Genomic DNA, 13,425 nt, shown 5'->3' on the forward strand with positions numbered 1-13,425 from the left:
TATATATATATGTGTGTGTGTTTGTAGATGAATAATACGTTCATATATATGTATATATATATCTGTATTTTATGTGTAAACATGTATGAAATGTATATGTATATATATAGGAAATACTTGATAACAGCTAATATAAATATTTTCCCAAGGAGATGTAACAACACAGTAAAGAATACATTTTCCATAATTGTAAATCTCATTCACGCTATCGAATCATTCAGTTGTTCTAATATTAAATACTGAGCCATTTTGAAAATAGCTCTCTTCTTTGATCACTCCTCTCATCATCCAAGCGATTCTCTTATTATTTCCGTTTGCCTATCTAGATAGACAGTCTCTTAGTTTATCTTCACGCCTTCGCCAACTAAGTCCTGTTGATAATACTGTTGTTGTTGAAAGAGGTAATGATAATAGTAGTAGTAGTAGGAGGAGTAGTGATAGTGGTGGTGGTGATGGTGGTGGTGGTGGTGTAACAATAACAAATGAAAAAGTACACAAATTTAATAGTCGGTAAATCTCGATAATTTTCGTAGACCAATATTAACTGCCGGCATTTGCCGAACATTCTCGTGAGTTCATACCATATATGGGCACCACTTCCGATGTAGTGGAGCGTCATGACCATTGCGGAATTCGTTCGGTAAAGTATGACATTCCTTGTGCCATATATGGTAATTTTCGAGGTAGTACTGCAAAGGTCACGATCTCTAACGTAATTCATAGTGCCTAGTCTTCCCCACAGATTTTTTGAATTTTGTCCTGTTTTGAGATGTGAAATAATATTTAGTGAAATAAAGATGATTTCTTTTGGTGGGGAGTAGTCAGGTTATCGCTAGTTAAGAACTGTGCACAATTTTCTAGCGTATGGAAGCTGCTGGTAACAAAAGAATTATGACCTATTTTCGTTACTAAACAAGAGATTCCAACATTACGTCACAATATCTCGTTGCTGATTGGCTGTTCACTTCTCCATATTTGGTGTTTAAGCGTTCATTCATACGCTATAGTATAAATGAACTTTTCATTCATAGATTTTGCCAATAGATCTTGAGAGTCACGTTATGATATGATGTGTAGAAAAACGCTGGCAAGCTAAGTTTATTGAGTCGTGGCAAAAGCTTGTGAGTTAAACCGAGATTTTCTTCACTGTATACACAACTAAGGTTATTACCTCAATCGGTATGATTATGGAAGGCCTGGATACACTAACGCAGGTCGCTCTTGCTGATCAGCTCAGCTTTGATAACTTTCACTCGTCTCCAACTACTTTGAGTAACATCGGACGAATACCACCTGAAACTATGGATGATTCTCTTAATACACCCGTCACTACATCATCGGAAACAACATTTTTTGGTTCTGATACATGTGAACCAGTACCCATAACTGCTACTGGTATGTATATTTGTAACTATTTTGTAAAACGTAAAGTTTATTTTAAAACTAGTTCTATGTGATTTTAATCTCGCGTGTATACATGTGTGTGTGTGTTGTATCTTCTATATTATTTTACATGTACTGTTCATGTGTGTATATTTGTATTTGTGTGAGCGTATCTTCTTCAGTTATTTTACGCGCTTTATATGTACATTCGTACTTAAATAAATATAAGCGAGACAAATGTATTTATCATTGTATCTGAGATATTGTTTATAATATTGTGAGTGAAAACAGAAGAACGGTTAAGATTACGGAGAAGTTTTACGAATCGGTGTTGAAGACAGAAGGACAGAATACTGGAGGAAAGTGACTTGAGTTATTTATTATTACAGACCAGCTGGATATGAAGTACGCAGATTTTAAATCATACAAACGTCTGTAAACAATTCTTCCTTAATATTTCCGGGTGGATATTTATTATTAATTAACGAATCTTAAAATTTGTACGGTTTATACCGACAATATTTATAATATATGAATGTTATTTACAATATACGCAAACAACTACTTCCAGCTCTGTACACACGTCACTTTAAAAATTTTTCCATTCATCTTTTCATTGAGAACTGCCTACGAGTATCGATCGATAACAGAGTACGCTGATGACTCGAGTTACCATCGTAGTGGATAAAAACAACTGTGTTAAGACGAAGGAAAGCTCCTAGCTTCGAAGAGAATATATATATATATATATAATATATATGTTATATTATATATATATATATATATATATTTATATAATATATACATATGTATATATAATATATACATATATTTATATTATATATAATATATATAATCTATCTATCTATCTATACATACATATTTTTTTTTAGTGTTGTCACTATGGATAAACCATCTTGTTTCAGACCTCGTATGTGTGAGATCTGAAACGTATAGTTCCATTCGTAGAAGCAGTATTGTGATATAAATATTCAAACTGTGACAATGTCTTTATGTACACATCTCTATCTTTCTCTACATATATGCGCGTGTATGTAAATATACTATTATACATTTCATTATGTATCTGTCTCTCTCTCACACACACTGTGTTTATAATCTATCTCTCTATCTATTTTTTTTCTCTGTCTGTCTGTATGTGTGTATGTATATGTTAAAAATTATTACTATAATCATTTTTTTTTTAGATACCGAAATCAGAATATGTTAGCTTTTTTTTCAGTCTTGTGGGGATGTTTGAATGTAAAGTGATAAAGAAAAGAATGATGAAATGACATTTATTTTCGTATGGTGTCCGGTAACATGTGTTGTGTAGTCAGCCGATCTACTTAATTTCGTTTGTACACGTTGTACAAACTTCCAGACAACCATATGGACTATCGCTGGAAGTAGTGAGCAGCCTAAATTACTATGGCTACTACTACTATCTCTGTAATGGAATGATATAAAAATCAAAAATAGTTGTATTGATATTATTAGCTACAACATACGTTTTCTGACGTCTAAATCGAATCAAGATTGGAAAATAAAATTAACGTCAAGCAACCTACTACTACCACTATTTGTAGTAAGTAGTAGTAGTAGTAGTAGTAGTATGTTAATATTATTATTATTATTTTCATCATCCTCATTATTATTATTATTATTTTATCTATTTATCTTTTGCTTTTCACTTGATTTTCACAATTGATTTGTTTTGAAACCATTTGAGACCAAGAATATTTATATTTATCGACCCACGAAGTAATGAACAAAGTAAATAGTCCTCGGCTGTATTTGGACCAAAAGAAATTAAATTAAACATTGTCGTCCATAGTTTTATTTGTGTGCTTGAAATGTTTGCTTCTAATTTTGGCACAAGGCTAGCAATTGTGGGGGAGTATGTTAGTCGGTATCATCAACCTCAATTCTTGACTGGTACTTTATTTTATCGATTCCGAAAGAATGAAAAGTAGAGTTGACTTCGCTTAGGTTTGAAACCAGAACATATCGAACTGGAAAAAATACGGCATGACATATTGTTCGATGCACTCTAATGATGATTGTGTTTTAAAATAAATATTAGCCTCAGGCAAGAGAAAAATATTCGATTAAATCGAGCCCAATATTAATTGGTACAATCCCAGAGGTAGGAAAGGCAAAGTAAACCTCAGTAGGATCACATTGGCACTTTGTCGCACATCTATAGGGTCGGGTGTGTGTCGCATGAATAAATTCCAGTTTATATCACTGTTACTATTTACTTAGCCGCGGAGGAACGACAGGATTTTAATTCAGAAAGTAAAGGGAAGAGGTGTAGTTGAATTGACCGATCTCACTACACAACTGGTGTCTGTTTTATCGATCTTAGACGAAAAGTAAACCGATTTGAACACAGGACTTAAAGAGACGTAACTAAATACCATAAAGCATTATTTTCAGTACTTTACCAATTCTATCAACGTCCATGTGAAATGTCAGGATAATAACAACCCAATATTTATGATAACAATCCTGTTATTAGACAAGCCACGCAAACTGGAAGAAATACAATAACAATTGGGATTGTGCTATAATGAAGTGACTAATAACTGGGAATCGAATCGTAATCGCGAACTCGACTCATTGAATCTTTAATGAACAATATCATTTACAAATATAAATAAACAATATTGAAATTAATATAATGTTGCCATAGTTTATAGATTTTCCTTTTTGGTCTTTTGCCATTTATTATTTGGAGCAGGCAGTAAGAGACAGAAACAGAGATACTGAGATAGAAAGACTGATTGCTATAATTAAAAGAAGGAAGTGTTGCTACTGTAGTTGTTAGTGCTATAACTGCTGATGCTGCTCATTACTACTGTAATGACTTAGACTACCGTCAGTTAAGATTCTTCCATTTCGCATCTACCGAACTGTATTTGGTGGAAAACGAAGAATTTGTTATATTTCGTTATTTGAAGCAAGATCTCTTCTCAAACTCCTCATTTAGCAATTCATTTCGTTGTATCAAATAATAATAATAATTATACTTATTGACAAAATTAAATTCTTATACTCTCAAGCATATGTATCTTATATATTACGCACAAAATTCAAGCAACAAAATGTTTGAAGTTCAGTACTCGAATTCTGCTTCCGTGTCCCGTCAAGCAGAGGACTTCAAATTTGCAGTTATTATAAAGCATACACACAACACTTTGATCTTAGCCTCTGTGTCTGTGTGTGTATATATCCAATATGTGTGCTTCTGTGTTAAATTGAGATTATTTTAAAATTTTGAAGCAAATTTAAGAATGACAACGGAATCGGTAGATTATTGTAAAATTTGTGTTGGCAGAGACGTTAAGTTAGTTCACCTTTCAGCTTATTCAACCATTATGTATGTGTATGACCATGTAAATAGTTTGGAAGCCTGTCGAATGGACACCTCCTGGAATTCAAAGTGTCATCTTGGTCACAGAATAACTGCTTCTGCCTACAAATTACGTTAAGTGTACACGTGTCTTGTGGAATATTTAATCACTTGGAAGCTAATTTAAAGCGTAGATTGTTTTGGCAAGAGCTTAGAACACTCATTAAACGCGAAACGATGTATCATCATCATCACCATTACCGCTATCATTATCATCGTTTTAACATCTACTGTTCTATGGTTGCATGGGTTGGACCCATACGGGCACCGACATGATTGTATGGTAAAGGAGTTTGCTTTCTAAAACCACACGGCTCCAGGTTCAGCCCTACTGTGTGGCACCTTGCCCCAGTGTCTTCTACTATATAGTCCCAGGTCAAACAAAACCTTGTGAATAGATTTGGTGGAGGGAAACCGAAAGAAGCCCGTCTATGTTTGTGTCTCTTTCTCTTGACATCGCTTGGTTGTTACAAATGAATGTTATTCCTAATAGGAGAGTATTGTAGTTCGCTTGAAGCATTGGTAAACTTTTTATTGTTATTCCTAATATTCTACAAAAACTGTCTTGTCACAAGACAGCGACAAGAAGGGCATCTGACTGTAGAAAATCCGTTTCAACCTCAAGACAACCCACGTAAGCATGGAAAAGTGGACAAAACTATGAGGATGCTGATGTATGCCCACATACAAACATACAGATCTATATATTTGTGCATACATACGCGCGCACGCACGCGCACACACACACACACACAGACACACACACACACACACACACACACACACACACACACACACACTTATTGAAGCCGGCACTTCACGTTTCAGAGTTTAAAGTTTTTCAAATCAGAATTTGTGTGAGCTACCGAGACATTAAACTAAAATTTGATGACTCTAACTTTGGTATCAAGTACTCTTTTTATTTACCCTTGCTGGGTTTGCACATATGCGCACTTACATATACATATATACCCAAAGAGACTCGCACACACACCAACTGTTGTTAAACATTGGAACCACTGAAGAGCAATAATATATTTTAGACACACATTCATACATATACACTCGTGCTATGGATAAAGTTTTCCTCGCAACCTCTTAGTTTTGGGTTCAATTCCAATGCATGTAACCATGGCCAAGTGTTTTGTAGTGTAAATCAGAGTCGATCCGCGGCTTATTGTAGACGGAAAGCGCAGGAAATATGTGTATGTCTGTATCTATGCACCCCAGGTATGTATACACACGTGCTCCGAAAATTACTCAAAGCATTTTATGATGCTAATTTGGTGTACTTATTTGGAGCTAAACATGTAAGGCTTCCTTCCGTTTCGATTACTCGAATAATTGTAATATTCATACCTATAACACACTTTCACAAACAAACTTTATTGAAACTAAATGCTTATCTCATGATTAGAATTTCACGCCTATGCGATCTTCAGGCGAGAACTTAGTTCAATAAGCCATCTACGTTATGGATTGGGAACCCATCTCTCATTCGTTCGGTAGAATTCAACGAATATGTGTGTGTGTGTACTATTAAGCTATAATATTATATTATAATATGATATTAAACTATAATACTATAGTTCAATTTAATCCTCAACAGGCTTATATAAAATAGAAAAGTCGTTAAGCGATGAGCAGGAAATGCAAAGTACAGGTATGGAATTAAAGTCGAAAAGCAATACAATCTTCTGAGATGAATAAGTGAAAGAAGAGATGCGATAAGAAAGAGTTAAAAGAAATTTAGTTGTAACGTAGGCTACCACAACTAATAACGTCACTAACTGGTGGCAAGTCATACAAACTAGGAACAGAAAAATAAATAAACTATATTAAAATGTCATGTCAAGGTCTTTCTGGTAGTCATACACAGCAAACAGCCGATGTCTCTATCTTCTCATTTACTGTCACTTTATCTTTCTTTTTTTTTTTTTACCACACACACACGTATGTATGTATGTATGTATGTATGTATACACACATAGATACATATATACATGTACGTAAATGTGTATATAATGGGCGAGGGAGGGCAAGCAAACGAACCGAATCTGTGACCCAATTTGGTTTCAGCTTATACAAACGCATGTATGAATGGCACGACTAGGATTTACACTTTCACTTACGTCAATAGATCTGATCATCCATTGATAGATATTCACAAGAGCAAGCAACCGATACATTTGTTTTTGTTTATAAATACTTATTTTCTCATACAAACAAACATGTATTCTTTTACTCGATTCAGTTATTGGACTATGGCCATCGCGTTTTGCTCAATTTGATCACTGCTGTGTACATATTTTATCGATATAGTTGTCTAGTCTCTAGGTTATGCTTTGTCAAATGTCGCACTCTCTCTCTCTCTCTCTCTCTCTCTCTCTCTCTCTCACACACACAGAGTAAGCAGCAAGTTAAAAGCTCTCCAGCTGAAATTATTTGAACAATTACTAAGTTACAAGACCCCTTCCTGTTTCCCCAAAACTCCTTGTAGGGGGTCTCTAAGAAAATCAAGTAAGGGACATAACTCAAATATATTTTTCGACGTATATGAATGTGGCAAATTCTCGTGGGTGGTTCTGTGTACGCTTTTTCTGTTTCGGATTCATGTTTGTCTAGTGTATATCTTTCTGCCTGTCTATTTGTTTGTCCACATACACACACACACATGCCATATGACGAATAACTTCGGAAGTATGGTATATATTTGCCATCATGGGTAATATCAGAAAATATGGCGTACATGCAATAATTTTAACGTAACTTTTATCAAATTATTTGGTGCTTTACAAAATACCGACAGGAATACTAATTGCTAATTTTCAAAAGAAAAAAATATCTATAACCGAATAAAATTAAAACAGATTTCTCATTTGTACAAGTCCTAACCATAACTACTCAGTCCTTTAGTGTCTCTCTCTCTCCTCTTCTTCCTTTGTCTCTATCAGTCTTTCTCTCTACTCATCCTGCACCTACTCTATATGATGTAATAGCTATACACATGTATATCTATATTGTATACTTATATATACATAATATATAAAATAAACATACATATATGTAATACACACATATATATTATAACTACCCCTATAATAATTATGACTCAGCTTCCTACCAGTAATGGTTGACTGACAAAAAGAAGCATCTGTGTTTAACAGTGTCAGCTCAATTACAAGTTTTTTCTTTACACCATACCCTGAAGAATCAGCTGTAACTTTGCACTGGAGCTATGAATGGAGTTCTGTTTGGAATTTGTTTGAAAGGAAAAAACTATTTTGAATGATAAGTCTTTAGTGAAGTATATTCAGCCTAAACACTCACACACATGTATGTATAGTATGTGTGTATATATAATAGGTATACATGCATATACATGCAATTTATGTTTTACTGTCATAGTAAATCTATATACAAGGTTGATGTTATTCCTTTTAAGTCTAACAAATAAAGCCGTTAATACATTTGTTGTTCAATAGAATTTGGTTTAATTTTTGTCAAAACTGAACTATGATAATCCATGGGAAAGGAAAGTAATATTTTATTGATTAACACTCATAGATATATAATAAAAACAATCCTATAGCTGTACAAAACTATTATTAAGCAAATGGTTGTATTGATTACTGTGGTTTAGCTTTGTAAATTTGTATAGCTATTAACACTAAAATAACAAAAAAATTAATGTCAAAGAAATTTGATAGATTATTTCATAGTAAATATAGTATTTAGTTTTGATACTAAGTGTTTAAAAACTTTGAAGTTAGGTTTATAAAATAAATACTAGAATTGGTTTGTGCTCAGTCAAAAGAAATCAATACATCAGTTGCTTTCCAATATACTTGATTTGGGGAAGGCAGGAATGTAGCAATTTATTTTCTCTCACTTATGTTCCAGAAATGAATGTAGAATAAAATCACAACTTTCATCTGTTTGTTTTAAATATATTTCCATTTTAAATGATATTGTTAATGGGATAATTCACTGGTTTACTACATTTCTGAAAGTTTGTAAATCGATACAGAACAAATAACACACAGAAGCTGAACTTAAAGAGCAATGGTCTTTTGGTATTTTCTTCTCAGTGCTTACATCTTTTGCATGTTTGTGAAAGATATACATATATACTATCAAATGTTTTACATACTCTTTCTCACTCACACATGTAAATGTTTGTGTGTATGTTGAGTTTTCCTCTAAACTATGTTAGCTTGGCAAAATAGACATATGCCTTTACTTATATATATATGTATATAGGTGCTGGTGTGGTTGTGGAACAAGAAGTTTGCTTTCCAACCACATGGGCTGGGTTCAGTCCCACTGTGATGCTTTGGACCTTGTGAGTGGATTTAGTAGACAGAAACTGAAAGAAGCCTGTCATGTGTGTGTGTCTTTGTGTGTATATTTATGTTTATTTGCCACCACTTCTTGACAACTGGTGTTTGTTTGATTATGTACCTGTAACTTGGTGGTTCAACAAAAGAAATAGATAAATACTATCAGACCTTAAAAAAATAAGTCCTGGAGTCAATTTATTCAACTAAACTCCTCAAGGTAGTGCCTGAGCATGGCTGCAGTCCAGAGACTGTAACAAGTAAAAAAAATAGTAATATATATATATTTGGTAGTTATATATCTATAGTATCCTACCAACACCTGATACTTTCATAGTTATTTTATCTCACTATGAATCCACTGTCATTGTACCTAACCATTTTTTGCATTGTATGTGTTGATGTGTCTGACATGTAAAAGGCACCCAGCACATTTTGCAAAGTGATTGGTGTTTGGAAGGGCACCCAGCCATAGAGACAATACCAAAACAGACAGATTGTCTGTACAGCTCTCTAGCTGGCCAGCTCCTGTCAGACCATCCAACCCATGCATGAAAAACGGATGTTAAACGAAGATGATGATGATGTATATACCTTTTATCTTTCCTTTTATTGGTTTCAGTCAGTAGACTGTAGCCATGTTGGGGCACTGCCTTGAAGTCAAAATTTGCCAGCAGCTTTTGTTGGTGATGCTATGACCCATAATATCACCAGAGGTCAGATTTGGCCTAACAGTTCTAAAAATGTATATGATATATACTTTTTGATTTTTACTGGTTACCAGTACTAGAATCAGTGGTGACCAGAATCAAAACTTTTGATCACAGTTCTGTATATATTGATGCTTTCTTCATTGAGAAACGGAATTAGTATTTACAAGCAGCTGCCTACTCTACTTTTTGGTAACCATGGAGTCTGACTTGCTTGTGCTGGCTTATTTCCTGAAGTTACTGTAACACATTTTTAGGTAATTTGGATTACTGAACTCCAAGAGTCTTGATCCTTCATCATTCCTCATGCTAAATCTATAGCCTACATGTATGCTAGAGAAGTCACCATGTTGTCCAATACATCTGTTAGAGCCGCCAACTGTTATAACAAAGTTGCTATCGTTCATTATTATGACAGTTGGAAAGAGGGCCTCATAAAAACAGTCTTTTTGTTCATTTGTCAGTAGTGATTATAGTGCATATATAGACATACACAGTTACTGTCATACACACTCTAAATGGAATTTACTGATCAAATTACTGAGCAGTTTTCTAGAGTTTGAAAAACAAAGTATTTATTATTATTATTATTATTTATTGAAATTTTTATTCATTATTATCTACTTATGAAAAACTTCATTTGGCTGTCTCACTGTTTGAAATATTTAGGATGAGTGGAAATATTTGATTTTAACAATTAAATTGGTCTTATTTGTATAAGATTTGAATATTGATTTTTGCTCATGTTCTATTCATTTCTTTTTTCTTCTTCACAGCAAACATTGAAGCTTCAATAACCATTCCTGAGAAAACTACTCTGGATGCAAGTCAACCAAATAAACCACCAAATTCAAGTCCTGGTGGTTACACAGCTATGATTCGCTATAAAGGGACACTGGTGACTAAAGCAGTTACACCAACATCGAGTAGTCAGGACACAAATTGTACCTTTCAACCATATTTTATCACACCATTTTTAAGTACAATACTCAACACAGCCACACCACCTGGAAGTGCAACCCAAGTACAGGGACAGCTTTGTGTCAACAAACTTTGCAATACAAGTGATAACCAAGATTCTTTACAAGATCAACAAAATGTAAAATCTAACACACCACAGCAGCATCAACAATGTCAAACACCCATCCCAAGCTATACACCAACATCAGAACATTCAGAGTCTCCATCACCAATTCAGAATATAAATGTAGATATGCAAGATACATCCAGCTACAGTTCCTCATTACATAGTTCAAGTCAAACCCCAGAACCACAGATTTGTTTACCTAGTACTATTGTACAAGAGGATTCTAACCAAAGCCACTCTATGTCATCAAATCCTCCACCTTACTCTGCTGTTTTGTATGATATCCCAATTCAGAATTTTCCTCTTAAACAACCACCATCTTATTTAAGCTGTAGCCAGCAGTCAAATTTGACATCTTTCCAAACAACATCTATTAGTAACCCAGTGACACAAACTCTTCTTGCTACCAGCACCAGCAATGACGATTTGAACTATTCTTCCAAGAACCCAAATTTAAGTACAGATCTGAAATGGAGTACACTTCCTGATTTCCCTTCACTGCAAGTTGCTACTACAGTTGCAAACTCCATTTTCCCCATCCAGGGTATCAAGACAGAGCCAAACACTAGTCTTGATAATAATTTTTCATTGTCCACAATCATGCCCATTGAATTACAAGCTACTATTGCACCTGCACCAACTGCAACAGCAGTTGCTGTTTCAACCCACCACACAAAACCATCCCCAACATCATCATCATCAATGATGCCACTCAACACATATCAACAAACTCAGCAAGTTACTACCACCAACTCTAATAGTATTGCTGCTACTACAACAGCAGTTAGCACTGGTCAACTGAAGTTGTACCCAGTTAAACCAAGAAAATATCCAAACAGGCCCAGTAAAGTGCCACCACATGAAAGGCCATACCCTTGTCCTGTAGAGATTTGTGATCGAAGGTTTTCTCGAAGTGATGAATTAACCAGACACATGCGCATTCATACAGGTCAAAAACCCTTCCAGTGTCCCATATGTACCCGTTCATTTAGCCGTAGTGATCATTTGACTACTCATGTTCGGACACATACAGGAGAAAAACCATTTTCCTGTGATATTTGTGGCCGGAAATTTGCCCGTAGTGATGAGAAAAAGAGGCATTTTAAAGTGCATCTTAAACAGAAGTCAAAGAAAGAAGCTAAAGCATTAGCAAGTAGTAGCAATAATAGCAATCCCAACACAAAGATGCCCTCTACATCTGTTTTATCAACTGTCTCACCAACTGATCAACTCTCATTGAGTAGTACACATTTACCAACAGTGACCACAGCATCACTGTGAAATATGAACTTTAGTTAAAAAATAAATAAAACACAAGATGACAAATTCTACTGGAACATTATAAAAAAGCATCTCATTGAAATTGACTGTATAAATCAGTTTTAATTAGTATTGCTTTACTAATGAAAACTTGATTGCTATGTAAAAGAAACAAAATTTAGAATATGAAAAATATAAATTGGATTTAATTTTTTAAATGTGAACATGAAATGAGCTCAGCTTAGAAATAAATTTAAACATATGTATATATATATATATATATATATATATATATATATATATATATATATATATATATAAAGCTGTGCATTTACATTTTTTTTTATATGTGAGTAGTAACAAGAAGAAACTTTAAAGACTCATACAAATGGTGAAATCCAGGAAGTCCCACTGTGTGGGGCCAAATCCAAAACTTTATATAATGCACTCACATACATATGTGTGAACGAGTGGCAAATATTTTTTTCTGCTTTTTCTTGTTGAATTTTTTTTTTTAAGACAAAAATGATGTCAAATTTTTAATACATTGTGCTTGTGACAAAAACGCAGCAAACATAAGGCACTAATTCAGCGTTTGAGAAATATATGGCAATTTTGTTTCTTTATAAATTACAAGAAATTTATGTTATATATATGTAACTAAATGAAATATATCAACCATTTCCTACAAGAAAAAACTCCCCACATTACAGTCTCACTAATTGTGAAAAACATTTACATCAATCATATTCTATGAAATTTAAAACCCTTGTATAATTGTGTGCATGCACAAGTGTATGCGTGTTGCCTAAACATTTTACAAACCCTAAGGTTAGTGGTCATGATCTGCACAAACTACTTAAAATAGATCTGTTTGTTATGCTGGTGAGCAAAGCAGAAAGTCAATTACATGTAATTAATGCGATGAGAGTTTAGATTTACATGTGAAATAGTATTTTATGCTTAATTAGAGTAAAATTTTGCAAAGAGAAATAAATAAATATAATGAAATAAAATTTTGTAGAATCCTTCCTTGATCCATGAATAAACTTTTGATCTTTAAAGTGATTTAATTAGTTCTTCAGGGGATCTAATAACAAGCTATGAAAGATATATGCAATCGTCGTCGTCGTTTAACGTCCGCTTTCCATGCTAGCATGGGTTGGACGATTTGACTGAGGACTGGTGAAACCAGATGGCTACACTAGGCTCCAATCTGATTTGGCA

The 13,425-nt window shown here is 34.0% G+C and overlaps 1 protein-coding gene across 3 annotated transcripts in view; it reads left to right on the plus strand.

The window, feature by feature from the left end:
* The window catches only part of LOC106875806 (early growth response protein 1-B), a 130,686-nt gene extending 117,472 nt beyond the window's left edge, over window positions 1-13,214 (plus strand). For 2 of the 3 annotated variants that reach the window (XM_052978410.1, XM_052978409.1), the window contains exon 3: window positions 10,628-13,214. In XM_052978410.1, coding sequence (XP_052834370.1) covers window positions 10,628-12,219 — 1,592 coding nt within the window. In that variant the 3' untranslated portion in view covers window positions 12,220-13,214. Of the gene's footprint in view, window positions 1-1,013; window positions 1,396-10,627 lie in introns of those variants that run through there. The other variant, XM_014924083.2, reaches the window with a different exon arrangement.
* The last annotated feature ends 211 nt before the right edge of the window (window positions 13,215-13,425 follow it).

The sequence above is a fragment of the Octopus bimaculoides genome, chromosome 2, assembly GCF_001194135.2.
Source record: "Octopus bimaculoides isolate UCB-OBI-ISO-001 chromosome 2, ASM119413v2, whole genome shotgun sequence".
In the NCBI taxonomy this organism is placed as follows: Eukaryota; Metazoa; Mollusca; class Cephalopoda; order Octopoda; family Octopodidae; genus Octopus; species Octopus bimaculoides.